General features: G+C 28.4%; 1 protein-coding gene and 1 pseudogene across 1 annotated transcript; both read left to right on the forward strand.

Moving 5' to 3' along the window:
• The first annotated feature begins 4,146 nt into the window (after window positions 1-4,146).
• Window positions 4,147-9,787, forward strand: LOC113850754 (annotated as a pseudogene).
• A 64-nt stretch (window positions 9,788-9,851) lies between these two features.
• LOC113850755 (uncharacterized GPI-anchored protein At4g28100-like) lies at window positions 9,852-10,525 on the forward strand. Its single transcript, XM_027481301.1, is given in 3 exon segments — window positions 9,852-9,890; window positions 9,972-10,272; window positions 10,275-10,525. Coding segments are annotated over 3 exon segments (591 nt in total).
• The last annotated feature ends 14,867 nt before the right edge of the window (window positions 10,526-25,392 follow it).

The following is a 25,392-nucleotide window of genomic DNA, read 5'->3' on the forward strand; positions in this document are numbered from 1 at the left end:
TTCCCTTTTATTGCTAAGGTTTTCATAAAATGCCAAAAATCTGAAAATTTTCCTTTTTATGTATAAAGTAACATTGGTTTAAGAGTTTGTTTATTTGTCATATTCTATTTTTCTTTTAAAAATTAATTTTGAATTTTTCCTATTTTATTAAGAAAAAATTTTGTTTTCTTTCCTTAAAACCATTTGTTTTCATTCTCTTTTTGTAATATTAAAATTTAGATTTTTTTTAAATCAAAATTTTAGTATTCACACCAAATAATTTGTTAGACATAAATTTAAGTTTTATTTATCACTTTAAAGTCTCGAAATTGTTCCTTTGAAAGTTTTAAATACTTTCGAATTTTGTAAAATTTTCATAAAAGGAATGTAAGTTTTGCTTTTATTGAATTCTTAAATCTATAAATATAACAAAATTTTTATATTATCTCTTTTTGCTATAAAGATTTATTTATTTTTAAATAAGAAATTGAGGATGTTATACTTAGCTTACCTACAAAGCAAGAATCACATTAAAACAATGTCTAAAACTCAAGCTATAACTTAAATACTAAAAAATGTCAGAATAAGCGCTATGATAAAATACTTGAATTAAGATCTAACCAAAACTAAAGAAGAAAAAATGGTCCAAATCAATTTAATTATGCATAAAACCTTGATAACTACTTGGCAAGTGTATTGAATTATTTAAGTAATAACTACGATTACTAGGTATTGTTCCACAAAAATTAACTTATTAAACAATACTTTTTTGATCAAATTTCTATTCAGATCATATAAACTATTTAGATTGAAGAAAACTCTAAACTTACAATCAAAATAAAGCAAAGATTGAAAACTAAATAAATAATAACATAAACAAGTAAAGGATAATCTCAAAGTTCAAAACACTAGATGTTGGGATGGTTTGAATTTTTTTTAATCTTTGTTGAATTTCTAAAATACTTGAATTGAAAATTTTAAATTAATAAAAGTATTTTAAGTGAATTTGCCTTAATTCTTTAGTAAATCAATTCTCTTTCTTGTGATAAAATATGACAATTCCTTAAATATATCTCAATAAAAATATAAACTAAGCTTAACAATTAATCCATAGATCATACAGAATTCAAGAAATATTCCTAAATCTTAAAATTCATGTAGTTTATTATTTGAGCTAATTCTTACACAATTTTTTTTTTTAAAAAAGAAAAAACTTGCATAATTTTTTCATTTTTAATAATCTTAATCATTAATTAAGAATATAATGCTAAAAAGTGTATTGTTAGCTTTTTTTCAATTTTTACACACTTTATCACACATTTTTTTAGCACATTTTTATTTATTAATTAAAGTTAGTTAAATACTATTAAAGTATAAAAAAATCATTAGCCTTTTTCACATATATTTTGAAATTTTTAAAATAAATATTAATTAATAATTAAAAGTGTGTTGATAGTATTTATCTTTATTTATCAAATTTAATATAATGGTTCCAAAGCACTCAATTTAATTTTCTATATAACTCCTATATTTACATCTGACATATTTTTAGTGCTCGTTTTAGAGTAATTTAAAATTTTGGAATAAATTTTCTTTTTTCTTTATTAGATTGATATTAATAAAGTTAGCATAAATACAAGGCTGTTAAATCCTTGAATGAGGGCTCCTAAAATTTACAGATATAAAAAAGATATCTAAGAATATCAATTATTAATACTTTATAGTTAATAAATATTACTAATTAGTATATAAATAATATTAGAAATAAATTCTTTCCAACTAAAAAAGATAAACTTATCATTTTATTGTATTATTTTTATGAATTTATCTTATTATTTGACTTTACTTTTTAAGTCAAATATAGCAAAAAATAAAATATAAATCTTCTATTATTTAATATTATAAATATTAAAATATAAAAAAGTGATTAATATATAAGTTATCATAAATGTTAAATATTCAATACACATACAGTACTTAGGAGATAACTTAAACACTTAAACTCAAAATCAATAAAATACTACTTAAAATCAACAAAATCTCAATACAAAATAAAAAAATTTACTTTAATATTAATTAAAAATTAACAAAACTAATTAAAATAATTTAGAAATAATTTTATATCTTAAAAAATTTTAAAAATATGTAAGATAAATTATAAATTTAATTCTATGCTTAACATATTTTTCAAATTTAGTCCTTACACAGAAAAAAATTTCAATTTAATCCTTATATAAATAAATATTTTAACTTAGTGTTTATTATTTAAAGCATATTAACAAGGTTATACAAAGGGATAAAATGGAAAACAAATTTGTATAAAAACTAAAATATAAAATTTTTAATTTAGAAAAGCACGTTAATCCTTGACTTGTAGCTTCTTTGAGCTTTTTAGTCTCTAATCTTAGACACCGTTAACAAACAGTAACAGAATGCTGAATTGTCACGTTAAGTATCATGTTAGAAGCTTATTTGAAAGAAACAACATTGTTTTGAGTGAGTGGGGAAGTGAACGTGGCCAAACAATTGGCAGAAATGACATCTGATAAGGTTGTATTTTAACATATTTTTCTAACATATTCATACGCAATTATTATTGATTTGAATGGATTTTTGCACTGATTACCCTGTTTATTATTATAGATGAACACGTGGAAAAATTCACAATATTTATAGACATTTTGAGTGCAATTTCAAGAGAAATAGGCCATTAAGGATAATGCATGCCTAGTCCCCAGCTATCAGCACGCCCACCCTAAACCATCATACACATACAGTACGGCTGTGGTGCGAATATGCATGCCAATGTCTCTAGTATAAACATGATCGTGCATTCATCTGGCATGGTTGTGTTCACCTGCATAAATCACAAACTGAGCATGATTTAGGGCCTTAAAACCCTATAAAAGAAGGCTTGAGGAAGCGGTTCATCCATCCAATTTTTAGACTTCACTTTTGATTTTCTACGTGACTCTCTCTTCTCTTCCACACATGATCTCTGGCACATTCCTAGAGGATTTGGAGTTTCAAGCGACTGGACTTGGAGAATGGGATCTTCCTTTTAGTTTGCTTTTCATTTTTGTTTATGGCTTTGTTTACAATTGCTTTAGTTTCTTTCTTCAGCATGAGTAGCTAAATCCATAACTAGGGCTGTGGAAACCCTTGTTCATGATTTTATGATATTTTTATAATTAAATCTAGGTTTAATTTCTGTTCATTATTAGTGTTTTTCCTATTGTGTTTGATTGTGTGTTGTGAACTGGCCACTCGTAACATAACTCTAATTAATTACATCGCTAGGCGACTATACCATGATTAGTTAATCAATCTGTAGGATAAAACGAAACAAATGATTAAGTTTACCAAACCAATTTTTCTCTTCCTGTCATTATTAGATTAATAAGTTCATAGGTTCTTCATGCTTTCTTTAATTGATATCTTATATGACCGTTGGAGATGTTAATTTAAAAAAAAATATTAATATTTCATGACAATTCAATATTAATAGTAATTATATGAATGGTTGGTAATCACAAGAAAATCAGATCTAGAGTTAATTAGAAAACAAACATAAAGGATTGAATGAGTAAATTCCTATGCCCAGGTTCATCTTCTATAATTTTCATTAAGGCGTGTGTTGTGATTCTTGCTTTGAGATCTGGTGATAACTATTTTAGATTTTGAATTTAAATGTTTAATTTCACATATGTTAAGTTCAAACAATTAGACAAAAAATTCTTAATAACTGGAAATCAATCCTTGTGGGACGATAACTTTGGAACTCACTTTAAAACTCCTTTATTACTTTTTGATGGATATACTTGCCTTACGAACAACGTCGTTCCAAAAAATTTAAAAGGTGCCCTAATTGCCCAAACATTTTAGCATATGTTATAAATTATGAGGCTCTAGTTCTTCCATTGTTAGGGTTCTTCTTCTCACTATTACTGGGATTGAAATTGATTTGAATGTCACAAATGTCCTTATAGATATGTATGCAAAGTGTGGGCATTTGCAATATAGATCGAATGTATGATAAAAATATTGTTTCCTGGACTTGTATGGTTAATGTGTACGCTAATCATGGGCTTATTGATAATGCTTTAGAAATTTTTAATCAAATAACACTAAAGAATGTGGTTTCTTAGAATTCAATAATTTGGTATCATGTTCAAGAAGGATAGTGCTATAAACATCTTCTTTGGGATGCCTAAGAAGAATGTAGTGTCATGGAATGTTATTATTAGAGCACTTGCTCTGCATGGTTTTGGAGAAGAATCTATTGAGATGTTCAAGAAAATGCAAGTTAGTGGGATCTGTCTTGATGAGATTAACTTCACAAGGTTACTCTCTACTTCTAGTCATAGTGGTCTTGTGGACATAAGGCAGCATTACTTTGATATGATGAGTTATACTTTTGGGATTTCTGCTAATATTGCATAAATTTAGGGTTCTATAGTCCAAGTAACAAAAAATGACTCGGAATAAATTCAAAAAAAGATAATTATCAATTCCTCCATGTGATTCTTCTTATTCGTAGTATAACAAACTTCAATCTCAAATTTTCCAACACCAAACACAATTATGAAGACCAATTTCGGTGACATTCTATGAAAATTTTAGGCTTCTTCTTAGACAAAAAAGGAGAAATATGTTGATATGTTTGGCCAATTAGGGCAATTTACAATTTCCTACAACGACGCCATTTTTGCCAACTGTTTAACTATGTTCACTTCCCCACTTATTTAAAACAACACTGTTTCTGCCAACTAAGCTTCTAACATGACACTTAGTCTGAGATTAAGGACTAAAAAGCTTGACGGAACTGGAAGTCAGGGACTAACTTGACATTTTAAATATCTCAGGAGCTAAAATGCTGGATGTTAACTATCTCAGGGATTAAAATGAGAGTTTAATCAATATAAATATTTAGATTAAATTCTTAAAATTTTATTTTGCATAGAAGAGATTTTTGAAAAAAATAAAAGAATTATAATTTGAAAGATATAATAATTAAACTTAAAATAAAAAAAATTGCCCCATTACAAAAATAAGGCTTAAGTGCTTACCAAGTTTTTCCATAACTTCATAAAAAGAAATACTTTTTTCTATGAAATTAACTATTCCATCTTTTTTAGAAAGAATTGAAATTATGTTCTAATAAGCAAAGCCTATATATCCCATACAGGCTTAAGAACATCATAACAAAACCGTCGAGGTGACGTCTAAACTTAAAAGATCAAATGATACATAGAAAAAAAAAATCTCTTATGAATTGTAGCATTTTTTTTTTTTTAAATGAATGATTCCATTTCAAGGGATTCTCCATTTGAAAAAGGATAGACTACTCAAGAAATTTTATATTTCATTTTTTTTTGTCATAATTAAAAATTGGATAAATAATTTAAAAAATCTAAAAATATTAAAAGAATGTATCAATGAAATGTATCTACTTGATAATATTAAAAAATTGTTTTAAATTAATAATATATTAAATTGATTATATAAAATTAAAATTAAATAAATTAGCAATTAAAAAAAATACATTTTTATGCAATTCAATTCAATTTTTAGTTCTCATTTTCAAAATAAACAAACTGAACCACTAAAATAATATATTTTTATATACTATTATTATATAAACATTATCTTATAATATATTATATTGAATATATTTATTTTTAAAATTGAGTTTATTTTTATTTATAATTTAGTCTAAATTATGATATTTAGAGAGTTTTAATAATTTTAACATTATTTTATATGAATTAAATATTTAACTTTTTATTTGATATATATCATCTCTTGAATAAAAAATTATATATTAATAAAAGACTCAATTTATAAGTTTATTAATTTACTAATAAAAAGTATAAATGGTATCACTTAAAAATGAAGCAAATATTTAAGCAATCTATTCAATTTAAACAATAAAAGATTTAATTAATTTAATTCAATCTTTAAATTTATTTAAATAAAACTAAAATTTTTTTTTATAATTGATTATGATATATCTCACTCAGAGACTAAAATGTCAAATATTAACTACATTAAAGACTAAAATAAGGATTTAATTTATTTATATTATTCATATAAAAGAATATATATATAAAATAAATATTTAAATTATATATAAGTAGCTATTTTATAGGATTAGCATTAATTATTGATAAAGTAAATTATTAAAGTTGTTAAAATATTTTCATGTTTTAATATAAATTTTTTATTACTTTTTTTATATTCTTAAATTAAACTAATAAAATTTAATTATTACATATTTGATATAAGAATGATTTTTTTAAAATATATTAATATTTTGGTTAAATTTATCTATTAGTCTTTATAGTTATTTGAAATTATAATTTGGCCCTCATGATTTAAACATTTTTTAATTAAGTATTTATAATTCTAAATTTTTATAATTAAATCCTTAATACTAAAAATTATTATATATTTGTTAAATATGTGATATTTTCATATAGTTTGGTAACTTATTCTTTTCTTCTTTATGGTTTTTATAACTATATTTTATAAGTATTTTTTTAAATCCTTCAATCAGATTATTATTGAGTGATATCTTTATGTTGAATTATTGTTAGGACATTTGAATTCTCCATATCAACATAAGTTTAAATTGAAAATTTATTATTTTTTTGATTTGTTGCAATAAATCAGAAAAAAAATTGTTTGAAAATTTGAATTTACGGTAAAAGAAGTCGGTCTCCCAACTTAAACTTTTATAGAAATAATTTTTAAAATTTTGTTTCAGAGTATGAAGATAAAAGAAAAATGAGAGAGAAAGAGGTTTAATAAAATTTGGGTTATCAATAAATTTTTAAGGTTTTGTTTATTTAAATGATTTTTTTATAAAATTATGTTAATATTTAAATCATAACATGAATATTAAATAATATATTTTTTAAATTATTTTATAAATTTTACAATCAATAATCTAATACTATTTTTATTATTTATTAACAGTAATTTTTTTAAATATTTTATAAATTTTACAATCAACTATCTAATAGTATTCTTATTATTTATTAATAATATCTAAATTTATTGATAATATTTGCATACATCTTTTTACATTTTAGATACAATAAGAGTATAAATTGAATGTTTTACTAATATATAACCTTTTATCTAATAATATTCATTAAATAAAAATTAAAAATTTAATAATAAAAAAATTGTTAATCATATTAATTTTAATTATAAATTATAATTAAATAAATTTAATTTTAAAAAATATACAAATATTTTAAAATAATGTTTAATATTTGTTATTTTATAAATTAGAAATTAAACTGAATAATGTAAAAAATTTAAAATTAATAATTTTGAGAAAATATATCAAAATAATTTATATCAATTATTTAATTTAATTAATTAAATAATTTTGAATTTATGAAAAAAAGATATCATACCCGCTTATTTAATTTTAATGTTTTATTTGTAGAATGGACAATTATTTATATTTTAAGTAATATTATTATATTTTTTAATTTATAATTTTTCATTTTCAAACTTTTTTATACAAAATAAAATATTAAAAATTTAATATAAATATTTATATTATTCAAATAAATGAATATATATAATAAAAAATTTTATCCCAAAATTATTTACATTACATATAAATAATTATTTTATAAGAATAAAATAAAATATATTTATTCAAAAAGTAAATCATAAAAATTGTTTTTTAATATTTAAAAAAAAAACTATTCACTATTTTTAATATCATTCAATTAAACTAATATAATACAAAAACATGATTCAAATAAAAATATTTATATGAACATAAATTAGTATCTAAACCATGATATATATATATATATATATATATATATATATATATATATATCATTCTTTATTTTTTTATTCTTAATTCTGTTTTATTATTTATCTGTTTTATTATTCTTTAAATATGGTTACAATTATAGATATTAATTTTTATGATAAAAAAATAAAAAAAGAGTAAATAATATAAAATTTTTGTCAATACAAAAGACCTTTATTTTAAATAAATAATTTTATTTAAAGTATTTTACATTCTTTATAATATTTATGCTTTACTAATTTATAAAAATATATATTTAATTAATAATTATATATTTATTATAGATATAAGTGATAGAAATTTAGATATCTGTGCATAAATAAATAAAAAATACTTAAAAAATATTAAAATAAGTTCAATTTAATCGGAAAAAACCCGACAAAACCACGTAACATCTTCTCGGAACCCTAAAGAGGTGGAGACACTCAGACTTCCACATTCCTAAATGTCGTTCTCAAGGTTAAGCTATTCTCTCCGTCTCTCTGTTCCCAAGTTTCCTCTTCTTCTCTGCTTTCTTTCTTCCTCACTCCAAACCCGATTCGTTCATAATGTTGACGTTGATGATGCTGTTGCCTCGTTCAATCGCATGCTCAATATGCGTCCTCCCCCGTCCATCATTCAATTTAACAAGATTTTGGGTCTCTTGTCAAGACTAAGCATTTTCACACTGCCCTTTCCCTTTTTCAAACGATTGGGATTCAAGGGAATTGAACCAAACATTTTTACTTTTAACATTCACATCAATTGTTTATGCCAACTGCGTCACATGACCTTAGCTTTTTCGGTGTTGGCTAAGATCTTCAGACTGAGTTATCAACCCGATACAGTAACCTTCAATACACTCATGAATGGTCTCTGTCTTGATGGTAATGTTAGAAAAGCACTGCATTTTCATGAAGCGGTGGTCAATGGACTATGTAAAATGGCAGAAACAAGAGCTGCCATTCAGTTGCTGAGACAGCTTGAAGGTCAATCGATTGACGCTGGTGTGGTAATGTACAGTACAATCATTGATTGATAGCCTATGTAAAGATAAATTTTTGACTGAGGCATGTGCTTTTTCAAGAATATTTATCCCAACGTTGTCACCTACAGTAGTCTGATTTATGGCTTTGGCCTGTTGGGTGAAGTGAAGAAATCAGTTGGTCTGTTCAATGAAATGGTATTGAAAAGAATCAACCCATGTGTCTATGCCTACAGCATATTGGTTGATGCCCTGTGTAAGGAAGGAAAGGTCAGAGAAGAATGTGTTAGCTGTGATGATCAAAGATGGTGTGAAACCTAATGTTGTTACTTATGATACTTTAATGAATGGCTATTGCTTAGTTAATGAAGTAAAGAATGCCAAGCATGTATTCAACAACATGATCCGAAGTTAATGCAGCTACAACATAATGATAAGTGGATTATGCAAGATTAAAATGGTTGATGAAGCCATGATTCTCTTTGAAGACATGCATTGCAACAATATAGTGCCAGATACAGTAACTTACAATTCACTTATTGATGGTTTGTGCAAATTAGGGAGGATTTCTTATGTTTGGGAGCTTATTGATGAGATGTATGATAGGGGTCAACATGCTAATATAATTACCTACAATTCCTTGATAGACGCATTATTCAAAAACCATCATTTAGATAGGGCAATTGCATTATTCAATAAAGTTATAGACAAGGGCATTCATCCAGATGCATATACATACACAATACTTATTGATGGACTATGCAAAGGCAAAAGACTTAAGGATGCACAAGTGATTTTTCAGGATCTTTTGGTTAATGGCTATCAGCTATATGTGTCAACTTATAATGCTATGATCAATGGGCTTTGTAAGGAGGGCTTGTTTGATGAAGCACTAGCCTTGTGGTAAAAAATGGAAGACAGTGGTTGCAGTCCTAATGATACAGAATGATACAGCCGAGAAGCTTCTTCATGAAATGGTTGCTAGAGGCTTATTGTGAGATTAAAACTAATGCTTTCCACTTACACTTGTTATGGAACATTTCCTCAAGAATCATAGCTGGCATGTGGTTCAAAACCATGAGAAATCCAGATGTCAAACTTGTGAAGGAATAAGCATATCCAGTTTCTTTTTCTTCTGCTGCATTCTCTACTTCCCTTCCTTGGTGGGCCTTCCTGATCCAGCAGCAACCACCCTTTAGCCCATCTAAGCCATCAACAACAACAATCCCAGCATTCGCACAACAATCGGATGTTGCAGGGTGCCCTCTTACACTCTCAAATGAGTTCTTTGATGGGATAAAAGTGCATGTGGTGTCACAAAAGATGATAGTACTGTCCATTGCAGCATTGTTGTATTCTGCGTACTCTTCTGCTGCACTTGGCATGGCAGATCATAGCCATGGCCATGCCACATCATCATATGAAATGATGCCTATGCTGCCAGATGACTCAGAAACCTGGGTGAATGAGTTGGGAAAGGCTTTAAAGTGAGAGGCTTTTAACTGACAAGGTCTAATGAGAAATGTGATGTGGTGTATTGTTTTTGTGGCATTAGGCTCCACCCCTTGAACTGCCGTGATGCATTTTCTCTGAGCCAAAGTGAGGAACTTGTTGTGGATGCAAGTGTGAGAGGGTTGAAGAATTGCTTCATTAGCACCACAAATGTCAATGGTTTCCCTTGTCAGTGCTCCAAGTGCTTAAATAGCCTCTATTTGGTGAGCTTTCCTTATTTCTAAAAAAAAAAAAGTTTTTTCTTTTTCTCTAGGATATCTTTTGGTGTTTTTGCTTTGTTCATTGTGAGTTTGTGTTTGATGGATCTTGTTGAAAATTGAAGAAGATCAAGATGGTTTGTGTTTCATTTCATCTTCTTCATTCATGCTTGGTCTTTAGTAAAGTTTTCTCTTTTTCCTTTTTCTTCACTGAATGTTGGTTGCTTTCTAAGTTTTTACACAATTCTTCACACGCAATTGGAGCTTGTGTGGCCCAAGAAAGTGAAAAGAGCCAATAATGCAGTAGTGGAACACTTTGTAACACAGTAAACATTTTGTCACGTTTAGGGAAAATAACATACTCCACCCTAATGTCTTAAAATAAAGTTCTTGAACAAAAACCTCAACATAGCTAGAAACTACTAAGCACTTGCTACGTCATCTTGATACTGGAGAACAAGTTGTAGTTTTGGATTCTTGGTATTAAGATAAAAGTTGAGTTAGCAATTAGCAACTCTGTCTCTCTTTCTCATAGCTTTGCTTGCAAAATAATACTTTTGGTATTCGGCGGAAGTCAATGGGAAGACCAAGAGCAGCAACAGGCACAAGCAATAACAGAAACAGTGATATATATAAGTAGTAGTGCTATTACTTATTTGTTAAATGTTAGACAGCATTCAATTTGTCAATTTGATTATTCTTCTTGTTAGCCTGCCCAAGTTATAAATGACAGTTTTGAGGAGTATATGACAGCATAATTTGTGGCTTCTTCTATATTTGCCATTCTTGTTTTCTGATTTCTAGTTAGCAATTTGCAGAAATGTTGTCCCATGTCACTAAAATACTTACATTTGTTAAAAAATCTTAAATTATAATCTAAAGTCTTATGTTGGATGTCACACTTTTTTGTTACATTCTAAAGTAATATAATGGACCATGGTCAATTGGTCATGCTCATCAACGCGGCCTTGACGGGAGCACAAGGCATGTTGAGGTCGGCACTGGAGTCTCCCTTCTATTTGTGTTCCTTTTAAACATTTTACTTATTTCACTAATTTTCTGCAACTTTCTTTTATGGTCACCACTTATAATAAAATAAAGAAAAACTTGACAAGTTTAAGGAATAATATAACAATTTCTAACAACAATGAGTTAAAATTTTACAAATAAAGTGATAAAATGACAATTTATCAATAATTTACCATTCTAATTCAAAATATCTCAAATGTTAAAAAATATGATATGTATATATGTTACATTGTTTTATTCTATTTTCAAATTATTAATAAATATAAAAACTTTTTTATTATGTATTTTGAATGTTGATAATATTTAATTAATAGTTATTTATCATTTCTCAAATATTATTTATAATTTAGATATAAAATATGCATTATATTTTTGTTATAACGTATTATATCATATAAAATTCTCATGCAGAAACAAGTCACTGGGTACCAATAGGACTGGAATTCAAGGTTTACACATAAGATACCGCAACATGGATCCTAAGATCATTCAAAATTGCATGTGTGCATATAATATAGTATAAATATGAAAATGGGGGAAGTAAATGAAAGGCATGAGGCAGAGACGTGCTTACTAAAAACAGAAACAAAGAATATGAGAGAAGGGAGCTTAGAATAAAAGATAAAGAAAATAAGTTAGGTGATGTATTATGAAAATTGGAAAGGTGATTGTTTTACCCTTAAAAAATAGAGTATTTTAAGGGCAAAAATGGGAAGTCAGATTATTTTTAAAATAAGTTTTTTGTATTCTTAAAAAAAATCTAAAAACTGCTTTACTTTAGGGGTAGAAAGAAAAAAGACAACATTTTACTCTAACAAGGGCAAAATGAGAAAGTCAGTTTATTTTTTAAAGATAAAAAGACTTTTTTATCCTTAAAAAAAGCCTAAAAATTACTTTGATTTAGGGGTAGAAAGGGAAAGTTAACATTTTTACTCAAGGGTTTTCTGTTGCTTTGGAATATAGCAGCAATGACTGCGAATGAGTTTTTACTCAATAAGCTGCCATGGCTGCGAAACTCTCCACTGTGGCAGATCTGAGGGAGCTTAAGGCCACTCCGCCACACACTGCTGTGCACCACACACTGTTGGGATTGTCCAAGCCTACTGATTTTACAGTCTGGCTCGGTGATCTCACTCAATTCCAGTGGTTTAGGATTTTGAGAGCGTGCTCGAACGAAGGGCATGTAAAATCGTACAATTTACAATCCAACTCACGTAAAATCGTGTATATATAATGATTTTTTTTACACTTTAAAAATTCTTACACTAAATTTAAATAAAAATTGACTTGTATTATAATTTAATCTTGTATTTAACACACTTGAATATTCTTGACTAACAAAAAGATATACTTTATTTTATAGGATTTTGTTAATATCAATTCAGTAAAAAAAGTCTTCAAAGATCTAAAAGAATTTTAAATAAAATTATCAAAAAATTAATTAAATAAATTTTAAAGCTTTAATTTTTAATTAAGGTTAATAATATCGTTTAGTTTATGTCACTGACTTTATCTAATAATATAATGATATAAAGTTTTGATTGTTATTATTAATATTGGTCTTTAGAGTTGAATTTAAAAATTTGAATGTAGAAATTTTTTATTAAAAATATATTCATTATATTGAAATTATAAAAAAATAATAAATATTTTTTCTTTCAATAAAATTTTATCATAAACATTTTTTAATTTATTTCTTAAAGTTAACATTTTTTATTTTATCTTTTTATCTTTTATCATATTATCAAATGAATGAATAAATATCAATATTAATATTTTTATTATACATCAATTACTATAGAATATTTGTAAAAAAATTCTTTATTAGCCAGGAAAAAAATTACTATTTTTAATATAAAACTACACTTTATATAAGTCCTTTTTTAAGATACAAGTTTTAATCTTTTAAAACTTTTTGATTTTTTTATTTAGTATAACTTTTATTTTTTTAAATAAGTTATTTTTTTAAAGTTTTAGTTAAAATATATATCTAGTTTATAATAAAAGTATAATAAATGTTTCTATTTTTAATAAATTTTATTGTATATATATTTTGTTGTTTAAATTTAGACCTAATAAAATCAACAATTTTTTATTTTATATTTTTATCATCTAAAATTATAAGTTTTTAGTTTTTAAAATATTCTGAATTTTTCATTTGATACTACAATTTTATAAATAAGTTTATTTTTTAATTTATAGTCATTATAGTTAATACTTATTTATAAATTAATTTTTATAATTAAAATTTATATTTTAATCTTTATAATTTTTTTTTTACATTTTAGTCTTTTTTATCGAACATCATAGTTAGATTTAATAATAAAAATATTTAAATAAATAAATAATTTTTATTATTTTAATTTATCTTTCTTTATTTTAAATTAAATAAATTATATAAATATAGTAAAATAAAATTTAAAACCTCCTCATACATAATTTCATGAATATGTAAATGAGAGAAAGTATATATATATATATATATATATATATATATATATATATATATATATATATATATATATATATATATAAATATAACCCATTAAATGTAAGTTAAATGTAAGGTTTAGATTAAATATAAGAGTTTTTAAGCTTATAACAATGTAAGAAGATTTTTTTTTCTCTTTTATATATATATATATATATATATTCTTTTATTTTATAATAAATTAATAATGAATCAAAAATCACTATATGGTTAATAAATAAAATAAAATCTACTGGGGCCTAAATAAATATATTAAAATAGTATCGTATTTTTTCTCTCTTATATTCTTCTCTTTTTTTAATATTTTTCTTTTCTTACACCTTCTTCTTTCTCTTCCACTGGAGATCATCTTTTATTTTTTTAGCGTAATCAGTGTTACCATAATCGTAAGAATAGAGCAAAATATAAGAGATTGTTAGTAGAAATAATTACTACATTTTGTTAGCTAAATTTTTATAAGCATGTCAATAAAATGATTCTTATATATTTTTCTAAATTAGTTGTTTAGATGTTCTATATAACCCCAGATTACATCATTGTACAAATATAAAAGAATGCTAAATATTGATCATATGCTTGGAAATCCTTGAAGGGTTTGAGCTACAAAAATTATATTTAGAAATTGATTTCAAAATTCTTATAAAATAGTGTTAAAATATTATAAGTTACCTAAAATCAACGCTTTCCTGATTACATAATATAAAATCTTATATGAATTTGTAAACTTTTCATTTACCTTCTCTATCTTTTAAAAAAAAAAAAATTAATATACTAAAATTTAATCAGATTTTGTAATTCAAAAGATAAACTTATTTAAAAAATTCTCATTACTAATAATTATTTTACTTCTTGTATATAAAATATTGTAAAAGTTCATTTATAACCATCATTCTTTTTTTGTAAATTCACTAATTCCAAGTTTCCTCAAATCCTCTCTGCCCTACTTTTTTCTTTCTTTTAAAACCCTCTTTACTTTGGGTTCTGTCTAACTAGGGATTGTTTAGCCATAGCCAAATATGTGGGCACGTGATCTGTTTGCACGAGCTAATTAGGTCGTTACTTAGGCAAAACTCCCAATTCATATACGATACACAAAATTGATCACCAACGTAATTTACAATGATAAAGTAAGAATGTAAAATATATTTAAATAAATACTTAAAATAAAAGTATACTGACTAAAATAAAAATAATAAATTTATAAGAATGCAGAACATGTTTAAACAATTAAAAATAGTGAATGAATATATATTCAATAAATTAATAAAAAAAGACATATTCAATGCTGTAAATATATAACTGAAAATGTGAAAGAATAATGTTTAGCTTACTTTTTTTATTTTAAGTAATTTTTTTTATTAATATAATTTAATTATAAATAAAAATGTGTTATTTAAAATTTAATTAATAAAACAATTAGAAGAATATTAAATAGTTAATTTGTAACTATGTAAAAAGATGTTAGTGATAAAAAAGAAATTCTTGAAATTGTTGGTAGTTAAAGGAGATTGTAAATAAGTTATTAAAGAGGATTAATCAAACCTTTGTACAAGGAGACTCTACTCTTTGAAAAATAAAGTATTTATGAAGATATTCCTCTATAACTTGTCACCTATATTTTTTAGGATTAGATTGTTTAAGAATGATGTGTAAATTATATATATATATATATATATATATATATATATATATATAAGATTATTTCACTCTTTACTTATATTTTATTAATTTTAATAAAATAATTATTTATTAATTTTTTAAAAAAATGGCGAAGTACTTTTAGAAACAATGGACTCTATTTACCGTTGTGAATTGAACACAGTGTAAATAAAACAACAGCATTTATGATTTGGTAGAATAAACACGATTCCAACATAAAATGACTAGGGAACAGAATACATGGGTTTAGGAAGCTTAAATGTACGATTCCCCGAAGAGTTTCCTTTGAGATCACTCCATGAAATTGACGTGAATTAACTTTATTTAAAAACTTTTATATATAAAAGAAAAACATTGCAGTAAAACATAAGATAAAGTTTTCATCCTATTAGGAACATTTAGAGTTTTACTTTAAAAAATAAAAAAGTTGCTCATAATGAGTGGGTGATAGGCAATGAATCCTTGATTGTGCATGTTGTTGAAGGTAACTTGAGCAAGTGTCTCTTTATCTGTTAACATGGGAGATAGTACTACTTTTATGTGAAGTATATTCAGTGGAAACAAAACAATTTGAAAAAAAATTAAGTATATTTCTAATATTTTAACTGCCAAACAATTCTTTAGAGATGTTGAGAGTGACTAGCGCAACCCGTAGAATGCAAGAAAGGCAAAGGAGATAGTTTCATATGAAGACCTGATAACGAAAAGAAAATGTATAAAGCGAAATGCTGCAGATTACTTACTTAGGTGCTGCTAAGAAGATTGTGTGAATTCGTCGTTGATATGAAAGAAGTGGGTATTTATAACGAAGTAAAGTAGGTATTGGAATAAGTTAATTACCGTTAAGTTAGTTGATGAATTCAGTTTTTGGTAGTTAGTTAGTTAGAACTAACTTTCCATATTCAATTTGTATATAAAAGTTTTGTAGCTTATTCCAATTCAGTTCAAAAATGAAATCATTTTTCTCATTTCACTTTTATCATGGTATTAGTTGAAAATTACTCTTCTGCACAATCTCATTGAACTTTCTCCTTTTCTCTTCGATCCTTCTTTGATTTTTTTTTCTTCTTCCTATCATCAATGGCGATTTCTCTTGATGATGTTTCTAGTCCGTTCTTCATTCATCCCACAGATAACCCTGGCATCATTTTGGTTTCATAACCATTGCTTGGTGATAACTTCAACTCATGGCAGAGATCAATGAAGATGACGTTATCGGCTAAGAACAAGCTTGCATTTGTTGATGGCTCTCTCCCACGTCCTGATGAAGATCATCCTCTGTTACTTGCTCTCTGGAAAAGAAACAATAGCATAGTGAGTTCTTGGTTACTGATCTCCCACGTTCTGATATTTGGAATGATCTTCGTGATCATTTTCAACAATAACATGGTCCCCGCACTTTCCAATTGAAGCGAGATTTAGTGACTTTACAGCAAGGTTCATCATCAGTGAACCAATATTTCACTAAACTCAAATCAATATGGGAAGAACTCCAAGATTTCAAGCCACCTTGTTACTGCAATTGTGGTGTTGTTAGAGGTTTTGTTGAGTACTTCAACCAAGAATATGTTATGTTTTTCTTAATGGGTCTTAATGAAATTGTTGCTCAAGTTAGGAGCCAAATTCTGATGATGGATCCTTTGCCTCCTATCACTAAAGTGTTTTCTTTGGTTTTACAAGATGAAAGGCAAAGAGAAGTATCCTTCAACTCAAATTCTGATTCACAAGTTGCCTTTGCTGTTAAGCAAAATCAGAATTCCAAGTTTGTTGTTGATTCTAAAGGGAAATCTGTCAAGAAAGATAGGCCAAAATGCACTCATTGTCACATGATTGGTCATACTGAAGTTAGATGCTACAAAATTCATGGCTATCCTCCTAGTTATTTCACTAATTTTGGTGGTACCACCAAAGTAGCATCTGGTTCTAAACAGACCAGTAATGTGGATCATGTTTCCACTTCAATGAATCAAAGCTCAGATAATTCAGCCTCTAGAAATTCCCTGTTTTTTCTCTAGGTCAATGCAAGTTGCTGATTTCTATGTTATCATCATAGCTGAAGACATCTGAGAGCTCCTTTGATTCTGAGATCAATACAGGTTTTGTGTTATTAACCATTTCTAATTCTTTACCAGTAAATTCAGTGTCGAAAAATACTTGGATTATAGATTCTGGTGCCTCTTGTCACATTGCATGTTCCTTACAGTCTTTCTTGCATTTTACTCGAGTCCAAAACTCTTTTGTTACCTTACCAAATCAGTCCAAAATTCCAGTTCATTCTATAGGCATTGTTGCATTAAATGACAGCTTGTTTTTACAAAATGTCCTATATGTTCCTCATTTTCATGTTAATCTTCTCTCTGTTAGCTCACTCTTAGTTAATTTTGATTTCTCTATATTGTTCTCTGCTGATTCCTTTACTATTCAAGATCACAAGAGCAAGAAGATGATTGGCAAGGGTGAAGTAAAACAAGGCCTTTATGTTTTTCAAGCTAGTCATTCAATTTTTGTTAATAATACCTATACCAATGTAGATCATTCACATGTAGTTACACATTCTTTCAATCATGCAATTTCTCCTCATATTTGGCATGCTAGATTAGGCCATCTATCTCTTAAATGTTTGAAAGCAATCAATAAAGAAATAACAGTTTCAATTCCTTATACTATTTCCTTTCATAATTGTTCAATTTGTCCTTTGCCTAAGCAAAAGAGACTTTCATTTCCATCTAACAATCATTTCAGTGACTCTCCTTTTGATTTGATTCATTGTGATGTTTGGGGTCCTTTTGCTAAACCAACTCATGATCATAAACGTTTCTTTTTAACATTGGTTGATGATAACACACGGTTTACCTGGATTTATCTCATAAAGCATAAGTTTGAGGCTCCATCTCTGATTAAGCAGTTTGTACAGTTGATCCAAACTCAATTCAATGTAGTGATTTAACAATTCAGATTAGACAATGCAAAGAGTTATGCTTACATGATTTTTTTGCTGAGAAAGGAATACTTCACCAATTCAATTGTGTTGAAACACCACAACAGAATGCTGTTACTGAGAGAAAACATCAACATTTACTGAATGTTGCAAGAGCCTTGTATTTTCAATCAGGTGCACCATTGCAATTTTGGGGTGATTGTATTCAGACTACAGTGTTTTTGATTAACAGAACACCAACACCTCTCTTAAAGATGAACTGTCCTTTTACCTTGCTGTATAAGAAATCTCCTACTTACTCAGCATTGAGAGTTTTTGGATGCTTGGTATATGCTTCCACCTTGTCTTCTCAGAGACATAAATTCACAGCAAGAGCTTCACCTTCAGTGTTAATTAGATATCATGTTGGTTACAAGGGCTATAGACTTTACGATATGGTGACAAAGTCCATCTTCATCTCCAGAGATGTGATTTTTTTATGAAGATGTATTTCCTTTTCATCTCAACACTTCATAGAATTTACAGCCTGACCCATTTGCTGAAGTTGTTTGTCCAAATTTTGTTGACAGTCATGCTATTTTTCCTCTACAACCACCTTTTATTACTCTAGTGGTTGAGCTGCATAATCATGACTTAGATGTTCCTGCCTCAGATGAAATTAATGTTGTTGATCCTGTGCCTGTGCCTCCTGCACCAGTAATAGATGATCCAGGTCCAGGACCAATTGAGCCACAACATCAATTAAGGAGATCAAATAGATTACCTAGATCAGCAGCCTATCTATCTGACTATCACTGCAACACAGTGACATATCCTATAACTGACCATCTCAGTTATACTCAGTTGTCACATACTTACAAAAATTTTGTGTTTTAAGTGTCTCAAGTTTATGAACCTGAGTACTATCATCAAGCAGTGAAGTTTGCACATTGGCAGCAAGCTATGAAAGAAGAGTTAGATGCTATGGAAGCAAATAACACATGGAAACTTGTTCCTCTTCCTTCTGGCAAGCATACAATAGGCTGTAGATGGGTATATAAAGTAAAAAACAAACCTAATGGTTCAGTAGACAAATATAAAGCAAGATTAGTGGCTAAAGGGTATACTCAAGAAGCAGGCATTGACTTTACTGCTACTTTCTCACATGTTGCTAAAATCTCAACTGTGAGAGTTCTTCTTTCCCTGACTGCTATCAAACAGTGGCATTTATTGCAACTTGACATTAATAATTCCTTTTTGAATGGTGATTTGTTTGAAGAACTCTACATGGAAATGCCTTTCGAGTATAGACCTAAAGGGGAGCAGCTTGTTTGTAAGTTGCAGAAGTCAATATATGGACTGAAACAAGCCTCAAGGCAGTGGTTCACAAAGTTTTCTTCTGCTCTACTTGCTCACAATTTCACTTAATCATTGAGTGATTATTCCTTATTTACCAAAGGTAGTGGTCCAACCTTTGTAGCCTTGCTTGTCTATGTAGATGATATAATTGTGGCTAGCCCATCTCAAGCCATAGTTCAGCAAGTAAAACAAACATTGCAGACTGTTGTACCTTACCATTTCCAGACCTAATGTTTGTTATGCTGTCAATAAACTTAGCCAGTTCATGTTAGCTCCACGCACTACACATTTGGATGTTGTACATCATGTTCTCAGATACTTGAAGAAATCTCCAGGTAAAGACTCTTTTTCCCTGCCAATTCCAGTCTAAACATCAAAGCTTATTCTGATGCAGATTGGGGGAGTTGCTTAGATACAAGAAGATCTACAACAGGTCAATGTGTATTCATTGGTGATTCATTGATTTCTTGGCAATCAAAACGCCAACATGTTGTGCTTTAGCTAATGTTTCCAGTGAGGTAACATGGTTGTTTGCCATTCTTAAAGACTTTGAAGTGGAACCTAGTCCAACCTTGGTCTTTTGTGATAACAAATCAGCTATATACTTGGCAAGTAATCCTACATTTCATAAGAGATCGAAGTACATAGAGATTGATTGCCATCAAGTTCATGAAAAAGTCCAGAATGGCTCCATTCGCTTGGTTCATATTAAATCTGGACATCAATTAGCTGACGTCTTGACCAAGCCAGTAACTCCAACAACTTTCAAGTTCCTAATTTCTAAGTTGGGAATTCACAATATCTATTTCCCACCTTAAGGGGGAGTATTGGAATAAGTTAATTACCGTTAAGTTAGTTGATGAATTCAGTTTTTGGTAGTTAGAACTAACTTTCCATGTTAAGAGCTTTGAAGCATATGTACAATTGTGCATATTGATGAGCACGATCATGCTCCTCTCTGGTGAAGCATATGCACAATTTGTACAAATCCCTAGCCCATGTGGATTAAGGCCAAAAAGCCCCAATAAATCAAAATCGGCCAAAAAGTTCATTGGATCAGGATCAGAGTTAGGACTTTATGAGGAGAAGAAAGTGTTGCAAAGCACTTTATATTAACACGTTAAGTGTTTTATTACACTTAATATGTTACATAACCATTTTTATAAGAATTAATTAACACAACTAACATATAAAAAAATTAACAAAAATACTTAAAAAAATTAAAATAATGATAAGTCCTGCATTTTGAAACTAATTTTAATATTTTATTAAAAAAAAAACTAAATTGAAGAGCTCCTTATTAAATAAGGATCAATTTGAAGTTTTTGGCAATCAAGATAACTAGTCAACAAACTGATAAGTCTGTAATTAGGCCCTCTTTTTTAGCCCATATATTCATATTTGACCTTTATTTTATTTAGATTTTACAGTAATTTATATATTAATTGTGTAGTTTGGTATAAAGAGGCCGCAAGTGGATTTTGGATGCATTCTGAGTCCAAATTGATGGAAGATTAGAGCTTCGCAGCAGTCAACATGCCCAGATCCATTCAATAAGCACGGGGGTGCTTCGAGCCCATGCACAACCGTGCTTAAGGCCTTTCACAGCCGTGCTCATCTATGAGAAGTCCAATTATGAAGATTTTTTAAGGTTTTCAAATCCTATAAAAAGGAAGATCTTAGGCATCGTAAATGACCGTTTTTACATCTTGACTTTGGCTCTAGAATACATCTGATCTCGTCTCTCCTGCATGAGATCCTTGGCACATGCTTGGCGACACTTGGAGCTTCAAGCGATCGTACTTGAAGACTAGGAACACATCTCACACTTGAAAAAGAAAAGAAGGAAAAACCTCTTGTTCAACCAAGGCCCTATGAGTCTAAGATACCTTTCCCACAGTGGCTGTAAGGTCACCTTCCTTATGATGAAGAATTTCACAAGTTCTTAGACTTATTGGGCAAAGTGCACATCAATATGTCTTTCATTGATGCTATCTCAAAAATAACCAAATATGCTAAATTTTTAAAAGAGATTTTGACCAATAAAAGAAAGTTGAGAGCACATGAAACTATGAAGCTCACCTAGGAGTGCTCAGCTATAGTCCGTAAAAAGCTTCCACCTAAGCTTAAGGACCTAGGGAGTTTTACTATTCCTTGCATAATTGGAAAAACTCATATTAATAAGGCTTTATGTGATTTAGGAGCAAGTATTAATCTTATGCCTTATTCTGTTGTCAGGAATCTTGGAATGCATAAACCTAAGCCGACCTCCATATCACTTCAGCTGGCAGATAGGTCGATCACATACCCCAAAGGCATAATGGAGAACGTACTTGTAAAAGTTGGGGAGTTTATATTTCCTATTGACTTTGTGGTACTTGACATGGAGGAAGATGATGATGTCCCCATCATACTAGACCGTTCTTGGCCACTACTAGGGCCATCATAGACGTACAAGAAGGAAAGCTCACACTAAGGCTAGATGATGAAGAAGTTGTATTTCAAGTTTTTAATTCTTTCAAGTACCCTTCTAGCCAAGAGTCTTGTCACTTCGTGAGCACTGTAGATGTTGCTTCTCCTTCTCCAATTTATATGAAGTATAGAACCACGAGAAGAAGGACAAGGAGGAAGCAATATAAGAAGAAGAAAAGACAAAAGCTTAAACCATCCATTAATAAGCCTCCTAATTTAAATTTTCTTCTCTTTATTCTAATCCCCATTTTATGAATAATTTTTCTGATGAAATAGGTGTTGGCGAGGCAAAGCTGCTGGGGAGACAATTGCATATCAAGGAAGTCACCTCTAAGACTCATACCTTTTTCCCACCATAATTTAATAGGAACGTTAGGCTCGCGACATTAAACAAGCACTCCTAGGAGGCAACCTGTGTCTTTTATTTTATTTAAATTTTATTTCTTTTTGTTTATTTTAATTTTGCTATTGTATTTTTTATTTTTAGAATAGAGAATAAGCATATTGAAAGATTGCAAGAATAGAGTTGATTGTTCCCACACACATTTTTGAGCTCTGATCTAAAAGCACGCCCGTGCTTATCCCATACACGGTCGTGCATTTAGTTGCAGTTGTGAGAGAAGCTTTACATCATAAGCATGGGCGTGCTCAAGATTTCAGCATGACTGTGCTCTCTTACCCGAAGTCGTCGGGCCAAGAATTATCAGGGAACCTCTTTCCTTTTATTCAATTGCCCTCTTTGCATGCTTTTTATTTTATTGCTTTCAAACATTGAGGACAATGTTTTGCTTAAGTACAGGGGAGTAGTTCCTAATTGTATAATTGTTAATTGTATGCTCTTGAGTAAAGTGTCTATGCTATTTTTTATGATAATTTAAAACTTTTTCCCTCATGGAACCCAATTTTTCCAGATAGAAGAGCATGTTGAGTGATTATTATTGACATTATACTTTCATTTGAAAACTAATAATTAGCTAGGTTCTTTACTTTTATGCTCTACATTAAACTTTAACCCACAGATGTGAGTTTTGAGCCTTACAGGGAATTTCTATCTTAATTTAATTAATTGTACTCCTTTCCTCATTATTTTGTATGATTATCTCCTTAAGATTTGTACTCTAGAACTTGACTTGGAACCGACTTAAGACTTCTCTTTTTAATTGCATGTTTTTAATATGATTGAGGCATAATAGAATTTTTATTCTTGGCCTTTAGCATGTTTGAGATACAATTAGTTGCCCACTTTGAGCTTTATTGATTTTCTTGGTCCCTTGCATTAAATTTATAAAAATATTTTGATGACCTTGAGTTTATGAATGAAACAATTGAGTTGTTGAATTGTTTGATAAATTCTCCTCTACATCTCTCATGTGAAAAAAGAAAGAAAGAAAGTATGAAAAAGAAAATGAAAGAAAAGAAAAGAAAAGAAAAAGGGTTATATATGATTGAAAGGAGAGAAGAGTAAAGATATTGTTCACATACAAAAATATAAAAATTACTCTCAGAGCTTTATTTGTAAACTTAGAGGATGTTTGTAATTGTTATAATCCATTAACCCCCTTTGTATATTCCCTTTCTTTCATTTATCTTACCTCAATTATTATAACTTCTTGGCCACATTATAACCCGAAAAAGACCTCATGATTTTTACTTGCATTTAATTGATTTAGTGGAGAGTCGGTTCATAGTCAAGCCTATCGTAGTACACTCTTCTTTAGAGAAAAGAATATTAATATTGCATGACCATTGGGTATTATTAATAGTATTTGTATGAATGATTGATAATCACAAGGAAATCGAATTTAGAGTTAAACAAAAGAATAACATAAAGGATTGAATGAGAAAACCCATATGCCCTAGGTTCCTCTCTGATAAGTTTAATCAAGACGTGCATTGTATTCCTTGCTCTTAGTTTTATAATTAATTTTATAAATTATTATTTTTAATTAATCTCATATCTTTGAAGCTTAAACAATTGAATTAAGAAATTCTTAGTAAAACAATTCTTGTGGGACGATATTTCGGAAACTTAATTTAAGAACCCTTTATTACTTCTCGATGGGTACACTTGCCCTCCGAACGCAAACATAACACATCAAGGCAGTGAAAGTCAAAATAGGAATTATTAAAGATTGTTATGACTAGTGAACCACACTTTCAAGATTCAATATTGCACTCTGCAGGAGCAAGACTAGTAGATGAAAGGTGCTATACAAAAGGCCAATGAAGCCAAAAAAATAGACTTGAGCATGACTGATGATGAAATGTAGCCTTGGTCACTACGAATGAAAAGTGCCTTATACATTAGTAAATTGATCATTACCATCAATGAACTCAATATAATCTGCATCATGAGACCCAAAAAGGCTTAGCATTGCCATTGTTGCTAATATGTTAACATAATTGAAAAGCCTCCAAAATCAATTACCTTTTGCTCATATCTCTTCTAAACATTCTCATTAACCACTTTATCTATGACAACAAATTTTGCCTTTAACAGTCCTAATTGCTTGGCCACTACATCAATGAAACCAAAGAGGTACGGGGTGATCATATGGATAAGCTTCATTTTTTGCAAGTTCCATCAACCTATTGTTATATTAGACCCACAACTTAAATACTCACATAAGCTATAGGCATTGTTCGCAAGAAATGCATATGCAAAAGGTGTTGGAAATAATATAATTATATTTTAAAAGAATTTATTAATTAATAATTTTATTTTATTATTCTAATTTCGTTATTATTATTATTATTATTATTATTATTATTTATATCTTTAGTTATATGTAATGTTTGCATGAGCAATTATAGTGATTAAAGTATTTTAAATCTTTTGAGAAAACCGCACGAAATCGCATGAAAGAAGCACAGACTTTTTATTATATTTATTTCTCTGGGTTATAAGTTGAGTAAAGCTGGCTAGTTCTTGAGAGCCTTGTACATTTAGACAAGAAGACTCTGATG

This window comes from Abrus precatorius, unplaced genomic scaffold, assembly GCF_003935025.1.
Source record: "Abrus precatorius isolate BTA unplaced genomic scaffold, Abrus_2018 Scaffold9, whole genome shotgun sequence".
NCBI lineage: Eukaryota > Viridiplantae > Streptophyta > Magnoliopsida > Fabales > Fabaceae > Abrus > Abrus precatorius.